Genomic DNA, 19263 nt, shown 5'->3' with positions numbered 1-19263 from the left:
TCTCTCTCTCTCTCTCTCTCTCTCTCTCTCTCTCTCTCTCTCAGAATTTAATTTTAAAATTTACAGAATTAAAAAATTTCTAGAAATTTAAAAAAAAATTAAAAATAAAATATTAACAGTAAAATGACTTACTTGACACCAAACGGTAGATACTCTGCTGTCGATCAATCTTTGATCTGATATTGCTAAAGCATATAGCTGTTCGGAATATACGCGGTATCGTAGATACAATGGCCCAACAATGAATGCGAATGGTAAAAGCATTCCCAGCAAACACAATCGCATCACTCTAAAAGGTACTTTATAACTTGATTTTCGCGGTTGCCAATCTCGAGGGCGAATACCATCCTCTGCAAAAAATGTCAATATAAAACATACAAACATTCCATTATTATAGTCTTCCGAATATTAATGAAACTAATTTTCAATGCTTAATTTTGTTTCTTGAGATAGAACGCTTGAAATCTATTTAGTAATTTCTAAATATGACTGACTTCATTTTTATTTATCTTTATACCAGTATTAAAGTAACATCAAATAATGAGGTAATAACATCTTAATGTCTTAACGACAGCTTTAACGTCAATGAGACATAATGAATACGTCACCTTGCAATACTTAAGATTTAGTATAAATCAAAACTGATTTTTACTACTCGTTCTAATTCGATCTCTTTATATCCAGAAAAATATTTAAAAATTAAAAAATGTTTTTTCAAACATGTAACGAATGTGATACTCTCAAAATTATATTCTTTCTTACAAGGACCTTTATGTAGAAAACTAAAGGTGAAAAACGATAAATGTTACAGAGAGATAGAATTTTACAGATATAAAAATATTATGCATTTGTTTCCTTGCAGTTGTAGCCAGCAATTATTGATACTCGATATTGAGACTATAAATAATTTTAGAAGTAGACCTAATTAAGCGTATCAACCTCGATATGAAATGTATAGCGCATGTAGGAGATATAATTCTTTATCGTTATTATCTGCAATGACAATCCACAAGATATGTCCTTGTCTACAAATGTAGGTGCGTTTAAAAAGCAGTGGAAATTTCCATGAATTCTCTATAGTTAATTTCGCTAAAACATAATACTAAAATGCGAGTTTCCGTTTTATGGAAAACCGACTCATAAATTTCTAAAGATATCTTGCAACTCATCTTATTTAATAATAAGATGAGGTGCAAGATATTTTTAAATAACATATAACATAAAATGCCTGTCTGTATATTTTAATATTTTTAATGATGTATTCGATAATGTGTACTACAAATAAATTTTATCTAACAAAAAGTCCAATTAGAGCAAAGATTTTCAAATTTGTATGCATTAAAAGTCAATCTTAAACATATTTTCACGAAGTTATTATATCCGTATAATTATCTTTTCTCATGCTTCTCAAAATATAAAAGTAACATTTCATACATCGAAAAGCAATATAAATGTATCAATTAATTAGAATGCGTTGGCATTATTTTATAAATGTGTGTACAGAAAAAAAAATTTATTTAATTTTTTTCTTGAATAGTTCAAAGTAATTTCTCTGCTGTAAATAAATATTTACTAAATATAAACATATGTTACTTTTTTATAAGTTTTAATAAATATTTATTTGCAGTAAAGAAATGTTTATCTGAAATTATATTCAAGAATAAAATTACTTACACTTACATTTAGACATCTGTTTTCAGTGTGGCACGTGTTAGTCAATTTATTTATAACATTTTGTAATACCAGATAAATCATTAGAAAATCTAAAAATCACAACAGCAAACTATATATTTAAAAACACGTGTGAGTATAATAACACCGCGGCGATTACATGCAATGACTTCGTGAACTCGTGGGAGAAACGCGGACAGACGTCGCGAGAATCTCGTACGATACCAGATTTGATGATGAAGAGGTCATCGGTCTCACCTTTACACTTCAATAAACGATGACCTGATTTACAGAATGCACTGCACGATAACTTATCATATATCGTATTGATAACTCTTCTTTTTTTGCGGAACGGTATTATTGGATAGGGAGATCATTGTTTACTCAGACGGTTTGGGCAAATAAAGCATCGTGAAAATTAAACAGTTTAATGAAACGGTTCCTTTCATTATGAAGACCTTGTGATTTATAATAAAGAACTTATATTTAATTCAAACGAAAGCGATGCATATTGTATACATTGATTAATTAAAACAGTCTCTCTTTCTCTATCAGTAATTTACTTTTATAGTGTAAATTTTATGTTATAGGCTAGTGAAGTTATATTAATAGTAACTTTTTAGAATTTTGTTTTTTTGCTAAAAAAAAGGAAAAGAGTTTATTATAAACGTACTAAAAATGTATTAAAAAGTTACGTGAAATTTCTTTTAAATTCAGACAGTCCCGTGTCGGCGCTTTGCCTCAAAATAAACTTATAGGAAGAAATACGATGCAGACTTGTATCGTGTTATGCGCATTATATTTGTAGAAAGAAACATTCATCTGTACGTAGAACACGTGCTGCTATACTTGTAGTGTCCAGCCAAGTCGAGAAACTTAAAAATAAAACCAATCTATCTCGCGAGGGCGGCATACGCATCAGTTCTGTTACGATCAAATGAACTACATTAAAGATGAATGCGCGATTATAGAATGAATATGCCGCCTTTTTAAAGGCAACGTTTTCTCTCATTGTTACACAGTGCGGTTAATTATTGAATATGCATTGTACGAACTTATATATAATAATCGTTGAAGAATGCTAATATCACATACTTCCAAGTCTTTATTGCTTCACATTTTATAATTATATATTGAAAATGTATTTCAGCATCTCGTTCGTTCGTCGTATATCTTTTAATTGAACGAAGAAGGCACATTTTTCTTACAATTAAACGAAGGAAGAAACACGTGCGTTTGCGGATTTCCGCTCACAAGAAGAGTATCGTTGCAACGCACTACTTCTGTAAAGTTCAAATATTATTGTCGTTCAAAGTGCACATCGAAGAATCAACAGAGTGACGTGTTGCATATTTATACGAGGTGGCAATTGCCTTTATACAGTTTCCACGATGCACTTTCATTTGAAGAGATAATACACTGAGGCATTGATATGAAAAGCCGCGACAAATTCTCGACGGAGATTCCTACAAAGAAATATATATACCTATTCTTAAAGGTGTCGTTGACATTTTCCTTGAAAGATCGCGGCATAGACCTGCTCCTTCTCAAAACTCTCAAGACACAAAACGCGGAAAAACTGCTGCTACGTTTTCTTTCCGAAACAAAACGCACAAATAGAGCTTATCTAATAAGCGTATACGCTACGCTGATTTTTCACGTTCATGTTATATAATATCAAATCATTTCCAAACGATAATATTATTTGCAGTTTCAGTTTCCGAGATCCGACGCTGAAATAACGCAGCAAATTTCAAATGTGCTAAAATTGTCCCTTGACTCATTCATTAATCTACATTTGAACTAATTTACACATTTTTTTCAATGAGAACAAAGACAAGGATTTTAAAAACGTCTTTTACGAGACTTGTTTAACTGAAAGAGTGCTTTTGCCGCGATGTGACACGATAATTATATTCGATCTGCTATCGCGAAATCGAACAAAACGCGCGATGCGTATCGGTCGCCGCCGACAGATCGACTGAATCTACGAACGAACATGCTTTGTATCAATGTCTTATCGTACTTTAAAACGAGCGAATTAAAGAAGTCTCGATTGGCGGTCTATTTGCCCAGGATTTGTGACGCATGCAATACCGTTGTACTTGTCGCATATGAGGTAACGACATGTCGAAAAACAACTTATTTACTATCCGAAAAATTCCGGAATTTTAAATTTTTATCGTAAACATCGATTTCTTTTTTTTTTTTCTTCTTTAATCAACAAATGTGCTTAGTGATGATAAATATAATTCTGTAATTCTGTTAAACGTAAAACACAGCGCACAAAAGTAATCAACAGTAAACTTGGATAATTAAATAAGAACAAAAATTTTGATTTATCGAAATATGATTTATCTGTACGTGTGATGAACTATGCTCCTAATGAATTCGAAATTGGTACGAAAATACATGTATTTTTGAAATATATTTTACTGATATATATATATATATATGTATATAATTTATACATCATTATTAGTTTCTATGTACATTTAATACTCATATACTAAGTCTATAAGTAATTAAAATTGATTAATCATATTATTTAACAATTATGAATTATTTTAATGATGGGAATAACCTTTACTAAAACTTTTGCTGTCTTTAGATTTGTGGGTTTTCTCTCCTCTTCGTCTTTTATTTAATGGATTCCGTGGATCGTAAATTTCGAACCAATCGTCGTCTTTCGTGCTGGCATCCTTGGCAAGCACTGGTGCCTTCTCTTCGCAGTGCAAAGCGTGCGTCAACCAAGATTCATCATGCGGATCGTCGTCCTCAGTATTTTTCGACGTCTTCTTATCGGAACTCGTCATATTATCATTCGTGTGTTCCTTGGCATTTTGAAGTTTACTCTTGAATTGTTTAAATAGTTCCATCGTAAAATCCTCACGCGTTTTACCCTTCTTAGGCAATTTTTCCTTAGCTTTTTTATATTTTTCCTGTGTCTCTATATATTCTTTCATTATTTCAGACTTACTTTCCTTTTTTTCAGTTTGTTGCTTTTGATCTATCTCCTTTGCTTTCTTTTCATTTTGTACGCTGCGCTTTAGATCGCGTATTTCTTTCCTTATTGCTTCACTGCAAATTAAATTTTAAATAATACAAATACTTATCTCTCATTTTTTCTAAAGATATAAATCTATTTCACATATATTTATATAATAAAATATTACATACGCCTTTTTCTTTCGTTCTTCCTCTCGATCTTTTCCGAAATAATATTCTTCAACTTCTTCAACCGCATTTTCATTTATACTTTCATCTTTCGTTTCATCGTTCTCGATTTTCGATTTTGATTGGGAAATCTTTTTAGAGTCTTTCAATTTATTCTTGATTCTCTCTTTCATAGCTCTATTAACATATTATTATAACTATATTACATATAATATTATAATAAAATTATTATATATTTTATTTTCAAATAACTTACTCTTTTTCTTGTTTCAAAGCAGCCAATTCTTCTGGAGATCGTGTTTCATCATCACTCACACAATCGCTGCTGGATTCCCCTTTGATTTTTTTACTTGGTGGTTCAGTAGGTTCGATCACAGACTGTGAGCTTAACTTTGGATCAGATAAACAGTCGTGCGCTGATTTTCCTTTGCCACTATATTGTTTATTTAAAATTGATGACTCTTCTTCATCTTCCTCAGCTTCCTCCCCAAATGATAGCAGCTTGAAATTTCTAACACAATTTAAAATGTATACGAAAGATAAACATTATTATTTAAAACAACTATATATTTATCTTACTTTACACCAGTCTTTTTATTCTTCTTTTTTTCTCTGCTATCTTCCTTCTTTTCAGGTACTATTCTTGGAACAATATCCTGGAATGGATTGTTTAAGACTTCAGTTTTTAAAATTTTTTGTGGATACTGAGGTCTATCATTCTGAAATTAAATATTTTTTATTACAAAATTGTATATTAATCTTTTTAAGTAAAAATATATTATATGTCAAACAATTACTTCATCTACGAGCGCGTCTTCTAACTTAAGCATGTTATAAATTGTTTCACCAGTGACTTTTCCAAAGACAGTATGCTTATTTTGTAACTCGGGTGTCGCACCAAGTGTAAAGAAAAATTGAGAACCGTTGTCATCTTTGCCAGCATTGGCCATAGCAAGCAATCCTCTCCGACAAAAACGTAATCTTGTATGAAATTCATCCTGTAAATGCGTATAAAAAATGAAATTGATATTCAGAAAATTAGAAAATGTTACAATAAATAAATAAAAGGCTAATGAATCAAGGTAGATAACTGTACTTATTTCTCTAATAATACAAACAAATGTATAAAGAAAAAAACATGAAATGATCACAGATGTTTTGATCATATCATCCTCAATATCAATATAGTGATATAAATAAAAAATTAAAATGTTAAATTATGAATAATGATATAAATAAAAATAAACAAATATGTAAATAAGAATATGTAATATAAATAATAATTGTCAACAGTATACAAAAACAAAAAGCATAACTAGCTAAAATTAATAATAACTATACCTTAAAGGGATATCCATATATGCTTTCACCACCTTCTCCTGTTCCTGTTGGATCTCCACCTTGCACTATGAAACCTTTAACAATTCTATGAAATATTGTATCATTATAATAACCCTCCATGCAAAGCTGTATAAAATTTCTGCAAGCCTTAGGAGCTTCTTTCGTCCATAATTCCAGATCTATATCGCCAACTGTTGTTTTCATTATCACCTATTTGATGAAATAGGAAAATTAATTAAAAACAAAATGTGTTATTAATTTAATTACCTTGCATGTATCAGAACAATAATAAAATAAACATAATAAATTACAAAGAAAGTTATATGTTTATATTTTCACATTACCTAATACAGTTCTTTATTTGAAAAATATTATATAAATTATCTTACGACTTTATATATACTATAATTTTTTACATATAAAATAATTCACACTTACTTTGCCTGTAGTAGGCGGTTCTTGTATATAAATATTACTCATATTTATAACCTCTTATTACAACTGATCACGAGAAGCATAAACACAAAGGCCAACGGGTCGACTCTCGACAGTCTCGACTGGGTTCAATATATAAGATCCGACATGTTGTAACTATTCAAGTTTCCAGTAGATGGCGGATGTTTCCAATCAGCTGTTCACGACATATTTAAATTTAAAACGATCGATATGCATGTGAATACTAATTAGTGAATGTATAATAAAATAGCAATATTAATGATACTATATAAAGACAATTATTATTGTTGTAATAATACTGTATATTTATATATATATAATTAAAAAATGAAACTTATGTAAATATTATAATACATTTATTAACAAGTTACTTTCTTTTTTAACAAAATCGGAAATACAATATCTAATGAAATAATTTGATTCTCGCATGGTTTCAACAATCTAATTTCAATTCCAACATAAAAATCGTGACAGAATTCTGCTTGTAAATGCTTCTACACACACAATCGAATGTTTTCACTCTATTGATAAAACATACACGGTATCCAAGAAACTTAGTTCTATAAGCTGTTCTCTTAAATACAGAAGGAGCAGGCCTATAATAATTTCTAACGGTGTTCTAAGTATATTTATTATTAATTTGTAATTATAGACAAAATAGATATTTAACACTGTTCTAATAATATTTTATAAAATTATTACGAAACAATCGATTAAAAAAATCTTGGCAAAGTGATAAACAACGTATTTAATAACGTGTTTGTGAACATGGAGTGGAATGCTTTGGAATCAACTCTCGTAGTGTGTCAATTTCCAAATTCCTATCAGCCAAATCAAATCCGATTAAAAGACTACATAAAAGATATTTATGTCCCTGAATTTTCCACAGAATGGAAAAGAAACATATTGGATTTGATACCTCATGCGGTCAGACGAAAACACTCTGCTTTTATAAACTCAGTACTAGATGAAGTAAAAGATATGTACGTTCGAAATATGAAAGAGTTCGTCTTGAAATCTATCCTGTCCTGCAAAATATATAAAAGAGAACACGTTGCTTGCGAGGAGTGCGACGTTCCTGTTGACTTGAAGAGAAACGTTGAGGAAAATAGAATACATGATCAGGCGATATTTTTGCAACGCCGTAATTTGTTTGCCAAGAGATACTTTCTTTCTTATCCAATAATCAGATATATCATGAACACAGCATACCGTATTCTACCTGCAGTAATTTGTGACTTCAAACGTTATCATAAACTCGGACTATTAACACTATGTTGTTTTCAAGATACGATTCTTAAGGACATTAAGAGAGGCTCTTTAGTTATCACCAATAAGTTTTATACCGAGACATTTAATGCCGTACAGAAATCGAAGCTATTAAGAAGCATCTCTGGGAAACGTCTGTCTCAATTTATGCGGTGTCTCACAAATGTATTCGTCCAGCAGATTCTCAATGTAATGATGAGATCGATTGATCACATAATAGACACCATGAAGGACGGCCGTTTCTGTCCTCAAATCGAATTTCAGCTGATATGCGAAAATGACCAGCTTATAACCAAACCAGATATACAGAAGGTTTTCTCGACGTATCATAATATTATCCGAAGCATTGAAGGTATCGGGCAAAATCTGATGCCACTGGAAGAATGGCTGAACGTCAAAGCGAAGGAAAGGTTCATAAAGATAGCGCTTCCTGAATGGTTCGTCGAGAAATCTCACCGGAATTTACAGGAGATATTAGACACTCTGTTTAAATCTATGAACGAGCACGTAGCGTTCATTTCCGTGGAATTTAGCGGTATATACACGTCGAGTGCCGAAAAACAAATACTAACTTTGACTTCTAAACAACCGAATTTCGACTCTTACTTCGAGCACATTTGCAAGTATAATGAGTATTTAAACAAAACAAATTCTATGGTCTCCAATTTGTACTATAACGTAGGAAAGTTGGAGCAAAGCAGTGCCAAGAAATCCTTGAGGCAGATCTGCAATAACGTTATAAGCGTCCTCACGACAGAACTCGTGAAGTATCATCAAGACTTCAACCGTTCGATTTGTGCGGACTTTGAGAATCTGAAATCTATGGCGTTGGATATTCCGCGAGACGCTAATTCTTTGACACAATTGAGTGAACGTATGTCGCAAGCTTCGAAAGTACTGATAAAAGAGCAGGAACAAAAGATACGAGAATCGATCTACATGTTGAGCAAATTGTTGGAGATTACTGTACTAACTGACGAGCACATCGATTTAAATAAGACCACTATCAATTGGCTGAGCGATATCCAGCCTGTGTTCGCACAAAACAATACATTGTGCGAAGCTATGAAAAGCGAGCTGGAGGAGGATCTTCAACGGAGAATAAATGCATTGAACTCAGAGGTTGACGCGACGTTCCCGCAACTTATCATCCTAGACGATATGGATGACATGAGCAAGGTCGGAGAATATATAGAACATTATAAGGATCTGATCAAAAAGTACAAATGCATAGACGAGGAGATGCAAGTTATTAATTCGGAGGAAAGTCTCTTCAAGTTTCCCGAAACGGAGTTTCCGAAAATACTCGAGCTAAAAGAAACGATCGTGCCGTTCTACAAGCTCATATGTACTATTCATCAGTGGCGAAGGGACAACTCAGTATGGCTGAATGGTCCGTTTGAATCCCTGGATGCTTCCGTTATCGAGAAGAAGACTATGAATTACTTAGATGAAATCACGGATTTGAACAAAACGATGAAGTCGCGCATTAAAATGGACGCGACGGCGAACAAGTCGTACAAATTTTCCGGCATCGCCGACGATCCTGATCCAATGCAGCAGCCTGCACCGTTGAAATTATGTTGGCAGACACTTGGTAACATTAATGAGTTCAAAGTTTACGTGCCGCTCGCAGTTTGCATGTGCAATCCAGCTTTGAATGCGCGTCACTGGAAGGAGATGTCCGTGATATGCAATTTCGATCTTACGCCAAACGCAGGAACGACTCTGAGGAAAATGATCGACATGAATCTAATGGATAACATCGATAAGTACAAGGCCATAAGCTTGGGTGCCAACAAGGAGCTTCGTCTTCAGCAGGAATTGGCTGAGATGATTAAGGAGTGGGAGCCGATATCATTCGAAATGTCGACCGATGCAGAATCCGGTATGGTATTTTTTAAACACGTGAATGACATCGAAACTCTTCTTAGCGAACACCTCATTAAAATCGAGGAAATACGAGCGTCGCATTTCGTAAAGCCAATATTGTCAAACTTAATTGACTTTTACACTATTCTCATAAGGATCCAAGAAATCCTTGATCAGTGGACGCAAGTGCAATGTCGCAAACTCCATTTAAAGTCAATATTTTCTTATCCAAAAATAGAGATACGTTTGAGCCAAGAAACTTCACTATATTCAGAAGTAACAAACATTTTATTAGATATTAATAACAGATTTATGAAGAATCCAAATTTTTATGAAATCAAAAAATCATCTGATTTGCTCGAGATCTTAAATAAAGCTAATGAGACATTGGAGAAAGTAAGCAAAAGTGTAAGGAATTATTTAGATATTAAAAGATTATCGTTCACGAGATTCTTCTTTCTCGAAGATTCAGAAGTTCAGAAAATCTTGTTCGAATCGATTAATACAGAGAAACGGCATACACTCGTGAAGAAATGTTTTGCTGGTATAGAACGATTGAGATTTAATAAATCTAACTGCATTCGAGGCTTCATTGGACATTACGGGGAAATGTTGTATCTAAATAATGATATTTCCTTATCCACCGACACTGAGTGCGAAGAACAATGGTTGATTCAGCTTGAAAGAGAGATGAAAGACGCGGTTCACAAAAATATTTTGCAGTGTCATTCTCTGATCGATGAAAATTTGACATTCGTTCCCGTTGATAACTTTCCAAGCATGGCGATCATTTGCAGTTTGCAACTTTATTGGACCTGCTCGATAGAAAAATACCTTACACCAAGAAACATTAAGATGTTAAACTCTTTTCTCACGACGTACATCAACGGGATAATTTCGATAACTAACGAATTAAAAAATAATTTAACGCAAAGACGTAGGAATCTATTGATGTCATTGATCGTTATCATGTTGACTCATAAAGAAATTATAAAGTTGCTACTAGAGAGAAATATTGTTAAACAGACAGACTTCGAATGGGTCGCGCAATTGAGATATTATTGTAATGATAAAGTTGTCGAAGTATCGGTATTCAATACAACAATTAAATACGGATATGAATATAACTATTGTCAGCGGAATATTGTTAGCACTCCCTTGACTGATAGATGCTTTCGCACTATACTGCAAGCTTATCGTTATCATTTGTATAGCAGTATTATAGGTCCAACTGGTACCGGAAAAACGGAAACGATCAAAAGCTTGACAAGAGCTATCGCGAAGCCATACAATGTCATCAATTGCAACAATAGCATCTCTTATGATTGCGTGATGCGGATATTTAAAGGAGTGATCTCTTGCGGAGCGTGGATTTGCTTCGAGAACTTTAACAGATTGAAACTAGAGTTGCTGTCGCCTATTGCTCAGAATCTCATGCAAATGAAGCAAGCAGTTTCATCTAATTTGAAGATCGTAAGCTTCGAAGGTTGCAACTTGAACTTAAACGCCACCGGAAATATATGCGTTAATATGAATCCGGAGCAATCAAGATACGCTGATTTGCCGGATAATTTGAAGATTCTCTTTCGTTCCGTATCGATGATGTCTCCGGATATCGATAAAATTGCTGAAGTTGAACTCTTCGCTGGAGGATTTAATTATGCGAAAAATCTAGCGACGAAGCTAACTGTCAGTTATAAATTATTATCCGAACATCTGGGAGAAAAGCGCCATTACAACTTTAGTATGTCATCACTGAAGACTGTCGTCGCGACTGCAATTAATATGAAACGAAACATCCCAGAGGAAAACGAATATACCCTTCTACTGCGTTCGATGATACACATAAATATTCCTCAGCTATGTAATACTGACATATCAATCTTTCAGAATATCATGCAAGACATTTTTCCTGAGTCTGCCGTGCTTCCTTTCGATTGCTCGGCGATTCTAAATGCTCTGGAAATCGTATGCACGAAGAGACTTCTAACGTTGCATACACTCTTCAAATTGAAAGCCATACAGATCATTGAACTGATGCACGTTCATCGCGGTCTTATACTTATTAGTAACTCCTTGGGTGGGAAAACGGAAATTTTGCACACGCTCGCTGAAACATTATTGTTGTTGCACGAACAAAAAAATAAACTTGGCGCCACGGTGAAACTTGAAACGATTATACCAGGAGTGGTGGATAGCAACGCGCTCTTTGGATATTTTTGCGATAAGTCCGGAGTTTGGAAGGACGGTTTGTGTACCACTATACTTCGTCGCTTTATAGAAGATACCTCAACAGACCGCAAGTGGTTGGTGTTTGACGGAGATTTAAGCGGTACGTGGATGGAAAACTTGTATACAATTCTGGATGAGAATAAAATGTTGTATTTGTCATCTGGAGAACGATTTTCGACAACAGACTCAATGTCCATCGTCTTTGAAACGATGAGCACGATGGAAATTTCACCCAGCATAATATCACGATGCGGAATAATCTATATTGATGTGCATTCTGTTGGCTGGAGACCGTACGTGCTGTCTCACATCGCCAAACCATTTTACGATGGATACAACGAAATACTACGTGCTTTATTTGATTGGGCGATAGATCCATGTCTTAATTATTTAAAGGAAAATGGCGATATATTGATAAATCATGAATTACATCTTGTTGTATCGACCGTAAATTTATTTGAAATATTATTAAGAGACGCCTGTGAAGATGCTGCGGGAGATACAAGCAAGGACAATCATTTTGTCATATGGGCACAAGCTGCTTTAATCTTAGCTATTGCTTGGGGACTGGGTGGAAATTTTATCGATGATTCGCAAACTCGATTCAATGCTTTTTGTGTATCATTTTGGAATGGCACAGACAAAGAACATCCGAAGCCTGATGTAATTAAACATTTTGACGTAACACTGCCAAACGAGGGCTTAATCCAAGACAACTTCTACATCTTTAAAGGTACCGGAAACTGGAAGTACTGGGGCGATCTGCTGAAAACCGAAAAAATCCCAGAGATATGTAACTTTAATCAAATTTACGTCCCAAATATCAATAGTATGAAATATAATCACATATTTTTGAAACACATTAAATATCGGAAGCATTTTCTCTTGTATGGCGATGTTGCCGTTGGGAAGACGAGTATCATGTACGATCTGCTGAGAAACAAGTTGCCAGAAAATTGTCTTTCCAATTTCTTTAGCTTCACTTCCATGGTTACGGTAACTAGAACGGAGAAATTATTATTCTCCAAGTTAAACAAGATACGACGCACTACTTACGGACCAGGAAGAAATCAATTTTGTGTAAACTTCGTGGACGATATGAATAGAACCATCATGCAAAAGCCAGAGGCACAATCCATATTTGATCTCTTACGACAACTTCTCAGTTATAATTACTGTTACGACACACACGAATTAAATAAGATATTCGTACAGGACATTATGTTCGCGCTGGCAGTTACTGCAAGAAAGATCGACGGGAGCATTATACCTTCTAGATTTTTGAGACACTTCAACACCTATGCGATTTCCGCTCCTACAACGGATAATATATTTAGGACATATTTTAACATCCTGCTCGCTAATTTAAAAAAGAATCTATTCGCGGCAGACGTCACGGGAAGCGTGACCAGCATAGTGAACTCGACGATTGATATTTATAAGTCCGTAATAAAGACATTGCGGCCTGTGCCTAGTAAACTGTACTATTATTTTGATATGAGAGATATATCTAGAGTGATCAGTGGATGCGGTCTGATTCAGAAAGAATCGGTGGAGACGAAGATAACGTTCATTCGGCTGTGGGTGCACGAGACCTTACGCGTGTTCAGTGATCGCTTGCTAGACGAAAGTGACAAGGAATGGCTTTTCCTAAAAATCCGTGATGCGGTAAAGAGCAACTTTAAAGATTCTTTTGAGATCGCCTTTGATCACTTACCCAAATTCGAGAATCAGATCACCAAGGACAGCTTCAACGATCTAATATTTGGGAATTTTATGGATGTAGAGAAGGACGGTAAATGTAGGCGGTACGAAGAAATCACTTCTATGGAAGCTCTGAAAAATAAAGTTCTCTCTTACTTGAACGAATGTAACGCTAGCTTTAAAAGAAAAATCGACGTCGTCGTATGTCGATACATGTTGGAATCTTTGATCAAGGTTTCCAGAATCCTGAACACCCCAGGCGGAAGTTTACTAATGATATCTACTGTGGGTTCCGGCAGAAAGTCCATAATCGTCCTTGCTGCCTTTATGCAGCAGCAAACTTTGTTTGAAACCACAATCGAGTCCTATTACGACATGAACGCATGGAAGAACGAATTGAGAAGAATCCTGCGGGAATGCGGCACGCTGCGGAAGGATGTTACGTACTTTATAAACGAAAAACAAATAAAAGACGCGTTTTTAAGCGATATCAGCTGTCTGTTAAATACTGGGGAGCTACCTGACTTGTTTTCCATCGAAGACAGGCAGAGTATAATCGAGATGACGCGACTGCACGCCCAAGGTGGTGATCGAAATGTGGAGCTTAGCTCGCGTTCAGTAATGACCTATTTCGTAAATCAGTGCAAAAACAGATTACATTTCGTACTCTGCTTCAGTCCTACTAGTCCTACGTTTAGAACATATTTGTGTTCCTATCCTAATTTAGCGAAACACTGTACAGTGAATTGCTATCAGGTTTGGCCGGACGATGCGCTCTTAGAGATCGCAGTGAAGCACATGAGAGACGTCAACGTGCGTGAAGAAGTTAAAGCTGATGCAGCAAGAATTTGCGTGCAATTCCACAACAGTGCGAAGAAAATGAGTTTGAAGTATCACGACATGTTCAGCAGGACCATTCACGTGACGTCGTCAGCTTTTCTGCACATGCTCAAGCTATATAAACAACTGATATCGAAGAAGCAGGAAAAAATCATCGCGACGCGGAACAGATACATAACGGGTTTGGAGAAGTTGGAATTGGCGGCTGAGCAAGTCGAACAGATGAAAGCTACTCTGACGGTCCTGAAACCCCAATTGGAATTGTCAGCTCAACAGACCGTGATCACTATGAAAGAAGTGGAGAATGAAAATGTTACCGTGGAACGGGCTACGACTCTCGTGAAGCAAGAAGAGGAAATCGCAAATAAGAAGGCAGAGATCGCTGGTACCCTGAAAACCGAATGCGAAGCCGACCTCGCTGTTGCAATACCGATTCTGGAGGACGCGGTAATAGCGTTGAATACATTGAAGCCGACTGACATCACTCTGGTGAAAGCAATGAAAAATCCTCCTGACACCATCAAGCTGGTAATGGCCGCTGTTTGCGTGATGTTGGGTGTCCCTCCGGATCGTAGTATTGATCCAGTTACAGGAAAGAAATTCATAGACTTCTGGAGCCCGAGCAAACGCATTTTAGGTGACATGAACTTCCTGCAGAACTTGAAAGACTATGATAAGGACAATATAGCGCCCACAGTGATGCAAATAATTAAGAAGACGTACATGACGGATAACAGTTTCATGCCTCATATAGTCGCGAAAGCGTCCAGCGCCGCCGAAGGTCTCTGCAAGTGGGTCCGCGCCATGGTATCTTATGACGAAGTGGCCAAGGTAGTTGCTCCAAAGAAGAAGAAACTAGTAGAGGCACAAATGGAGTGCGATGAAGCCGAGGCGTTCTTAAACGAAAAACGACATACCTTGGCCGCCTTGAACGCAAAACTGGCAGCGTTGAACGACAGTTTGCGGCAAACCCTGCAGAAGAAATTAAATCTAGAAATGGAAGTGGCGACTTGCACTGCCAAACTGGTCAAGGCGGAGAAGCTGATCGCCAGTCTGGGAGGTGAGAAGAGCCACTGGATGCAGTGCGCTCATAATCTTCAAATGAATTATGATAGTCTTGTTGGCGATATGTTACTCTCAAGCGGAATAGTGGCTTATATGGCGTCTTACAATATCTCTTTTCGCGATGAAATGTTAGTCAAGTGGAAGGAATTTATGGAAGCTTCTAAAATACTGTACACTAAAACGTACGACTTCATAAATGTTCTCGGCGTAGAAATCGAGATCAATCATTGGCAACTCTGCGGCTTATCGAAAAATCGCTTCGCGACGGAAAATGCCATTATTTTAAATAATTCCGAACAGTGGTGTCTTTTCATCGATTCGCAGAATCAGATAAACCAATGGATCAAGAAAATAGAAAAGAAAAATGACTTGAAAGTCGTTAAACTGACAGACTCCGATTATATGTCGATTATCGAACAAAGCATTGAAACTGGTGTCCCAGTTCTGCTAGAAAATGTTGGAGAGAAACTCGAAATTGCACTCGAGCCAATCCTGTTGAAGAATATTCACAAAAACGAAGATTGGTATATCGATATTGGAACTAAATATGTAAAATATTCTCAAAACTTTCGATTTTATATTACCACGAGACTGTCGAATCCAAATTATGCGATCGACGTTTTTGGGAAACTCACAATAATCGATTTCTCAATCCCAAATGGAACTCTTCAGGATAAACTCCTGGATATCGTCGTTTCGAAAGAGAAACCAGAACTTCAGGAGAAATTTGAAACGCTCCGTCTTCAAGACGCCGCTAATAAAACAATACTTAAACAGCAAGAAGACAATATCTTGAGCACTCTTTCATCGACCACGACGAATATTCTGGAGGACGAAAACGCAATACAGATTTTAGATTCCTCCAAGAATCTCACCGTGGACATCAAGAAGAAACAAGAAGCAGCCAGAGCAATGACAGAGGACATTAACAAGTTCAGAGACACGTACTTGCAATTCGCCGATCACTGCGCAGGTTTGTTCTGCACACTGACTACCCTATCCAATTTGAATCATATGTACCGATTTTCATTCTCCTGGTTTATTCAGTTGTACATTACTTCTATCGAGACTTCCAACAGAAGTATCGTTCTTGAAAAACGATTGCAGTTTCTCAAGTCTTCGTTTACGAGGAATCTCCATTCCAGCGTTTGCAGATCGCTCTTTGAAAAAGATAAGCTCCTATATTCCTTTCTGCTGTGCGCAAAAGTTTTGATAGACACGCGGCAGACTACGCAGGAAGAAGTTAATCACTTCCTATCTTCAGACTCGGAGGATTGTGATGCAATTTTAGATCCAGCGCCGAGTTGGTTGCCGATAAACAAATGGAAAGAAATTTACAGATTGAGCAGCGCGGTGGCCAATTTACGCGAACTCACAAATGACTTTCGTGTGAATAGCGCAGCCTGGGAGAAATATTGCATCGCGACGCCATTTCAAAGCGACCTGATGCCGAATTCCTGGGCCAACAAGCTCACTCGATTTCAAAAACTGATGCTTATCAAAGTCGTAAGGTACGACAAGATTGTCGTGGAAATAATGCGACTAATAGAGAATACTATGGAGGACGTGTTCAATTCTTACCCTCGCCTACAGATATCCGAATCCTACGCGGAATCCAGTTGTCTCACGCCGATTATATTTATCCTGCCTAGTTACGCCTCGCCTTTGTCGCTTATTTCCACGTACGCAAGCGCGAGAGGATACGCTTCAAAATTCGTCTCTCTGTCCATGGGTGACGAACGGCAGACCGAAGCCGAAATCTTCGTGGAGCGGGCACGAAGGGAAGGAGGATGGATATTTCTACAGAACTGTCATCACGCCGCGTCATGGTTACCGCAGCTTGAGCGAATCTGCGAGAACCTGAATCTGTCCGGCACATCTTTGGATTTCCGACTGTGGCTTTCCAGCTGTTCCACTCCGCGCTTCCCGATCAGCATCTTGCAAAACAGCGTAAAGATCGCGTACGACTATCCGCTCCGACTGAAACAGAGCTTGCTAAGAATGTACCGGTCGGAACCCATAAGAAGCAAAGAATTTTTTGAGGGATGCCCCGGCAAGGACAAGGAGTTCTCCAAACTTCTGTACGGGCTTTGCTTCTTCCACGGTATCGTCAGAGAGAGAAGGCACTTTGGACCGCAAGGCTGGAACGTCCCGTACGATTTCGTTCACGTGGACTTCGAAATATCCATTAGACAGTTACAGAGTTTAATCAACGATACCGAGAGTGTACCGTTCGGCACGTTGCTTTATCTAATCGGGGAGTGCAACTACGGCGGGAAAATTATGGATCCCCTTGATCAAAGATACCTACGACACCTGCTAGACTCCTTCTGTGATATCCGCATGATTGAGAACGCCGAATACTCATTCTCTGACTGCGTTGATCATTCAGTACCGCAAAGATGCGAGTACCGCGATATCATCATGCACATTAATAATATGCAATTGGATGCATCGGCAGAAGCTTTTGCCTGCGACGAAAATGCTCTCGTTATCAAAGACACAGCTGTCGCCAGAGAATTCCTAGAATCGATATCTCTCCTGGATCAAATCAGATCGTCGGATCATGAGGTTATACAAGATCGGACACTGCAAGCGATTGATGAGATTACCAACAGATTGCCCGCGTTATTTAACATCAACGAGATACAAGACAAGTATCCTGCAATCTCGCGCGAGCCATTAAACGCGATTCTCATCCACGAGGCTGAACTGATTAACAAGACTTTGTCGATGATTGCAAATTCCTTGAGCAATTTGAAATCAGCGTTGATAGGCGAGACAATCTTGACCGAACCTTTGGAAACTCTGTCGAGAGAAATATGTAATAACGAAGTGCCGTACGTCTGGAGACTGATCGACGTCGGCATCGCAACTAGACGTCTATCGAATTACATCGACCTGCTCGTGAAGCGCGTGAACTTTGTGCGATGTTGGCGTGACAGCCCTCTACCTCGTGTGATCCATTTCGACGCGCTGTCTTGCTGCAAGAGATTCCTATCCGCGGCTCTCCTTGCGTTCTCACGACGACGTGGCATACCCATCGAGCAAGTCTCGTTGGATCTTAAAGTGACAAACGACAATTTTACGTGCAGCGAGGGAGACGAGGACGAGTATTACATTCACGATTTGCATTTATCTGGCGCCCGATGGGATACGCGAAGGCATATTTTGAGCGAAAGCTTGACGAACATATTTTGGTACGACATGCCACCGATACGGCTTACGTTTAACAGAAAAAAGAGAATTATTGATGATATTATATACAAGTGCCCTGTATATATCTCGCCGGCGCGATGCGACGAAATAGATAGTGATACGAAAAAGAATTACATCATGAGCGTGCCTTTGGAAACTAATAAATCGCATATACATTGGATAAAACGTGGCACAGCGTTATTCTGTCAAGTTGAGAAATAATTTGAATAAGGATTGAATTTTTCGTTTTCGAACTAATCTAATCTCTCAATCAGTCTAATATGTGTACAATAATTAATTTATATTTATCTTAATTTATATAGATATTAATGATTCTAAAAATATCATTTATGATTGTATAATCGCGTGCTGTTTTGAATGTTTAAAAAATAGTTTGAAGAAAGGCTGCTGCAAAATGCTACATTAATTCCACTTTAA

General features: G+C 36.8%; 3 protein-coding genes across 3 annotated transcripts in view; 2 read left to right on the top strand and 1 right to left on the bottom strand.

The window, feature by feature from the left end:
• Positions 1–6722, bottom strand: part of LOC108775315 (uncharacterized) — a 10346-nt gene extending 3624 nt beyond the window's left edge. The window contains exons 1-9 of the mRNA XM_018541643.1: positions 6628–6722; positions 6190–6399; positions 5646–5846; positions 5428–5567; positions 5105–5359; positions 4852–5025; positions 4268–4752; positions 3209–3217; positions 133–350 (exon numbers count right to left, since the gene is read on the bottom strand). Of these exons, the coding sequence (XP_018397145.1) occupies positions 133–350; positions 3209–3217; positions 4268–4752; positions 4852–5025; positions 5105–5359; positions 5428–5567; positions 5646–5846; positions 6190–6399; positions 6628–6669 (1734 nt within the window). The 5' untranslated portion in view covers positions 6670–6722. The remainder of the gene's footprint in view (positions 1–132; positions 351–3208; positions 3218–4267; positions 4753–4851; positions 5026–5104; positions 5360–5427; positions 5568–5645; positions 5847–6189; positions 6400–6627) is intronic.
• Positions 6723–7413: 691 nt separating this feature from the next.
• On the top strand, positions 7414–10640 carry LOC108775308 (dynein heavy chain 12, axonemal-like). The gene is made up of 2 exons (XM_018541637.1): positions 7414–10488; positions 10566–10640. The coding sequence occupies exons 1-2, from the start codon at positions 7414–7416 to the stop codon at positions 10638–10640; spliced, it is 3150 nt and encodes a 1049-aa protein (XP_018397139.1).
• A 97-nt stretch (positions 10641–10737) lies between these two features.
• Positions 10738–19047, top strand: LOC108775326 (dynein heavy chain 7, axonemal). Its single transcript, XM_083287324.1, has one exon. The coding sequence runs from the start codon at positions 10738–10740 to the stop codon at positions 19045–19047; it is 8310 nt and encodes a 2769-aa protein (XP_083143450.1).
• The last annotated feature ends 216 nt before the right edge of the window (positions 19048–19263 follow it).

The sequence above is a fragment of the Cyphomyrmex costatus genome, unplaced genomic scaffold (genome assembly GCF_001594065.2).
Source record: "Cyphomyrmex costatus isolate MS0001 unplaced genomic scaffold, Ccosl1.0 scaffold297, whole genome shotgun sequence".
Classification (NCBI taxonomy): domain Eukaryota; kingdom Metazoa; phylum Arthropoda; class Insecta; order Hymenoptera; family Formicidae; genus Cyphomyrmex; species Cyphomyrmex costatus.
This window is presented reverse-complemented; position numbering and strand designations above follow the sequence as displayed.

Coding starts and splice junctions, on each gene's coding strand:
- LOC108775308 (XM_018541637.1), top strand. CDS start 7,414: ATGGAGTGGAATGCTTTGGAATCAACTCTCGTAGTGTGTCAATTTCCA. Junction 10,489..10,565: donor AAAGAGAGATGAAAGACGCG/GTTCACAAAAAT, acceptor TAACTTTCCAAG/CATGGCGATCATTTGCAGTT.
- LOC108775326 (XM_083287324.1), top strand. CDS start 10,738: ATGTCATTGATCGTTATCATGTTGACTCATAAAGAAATTATAAAGTTG.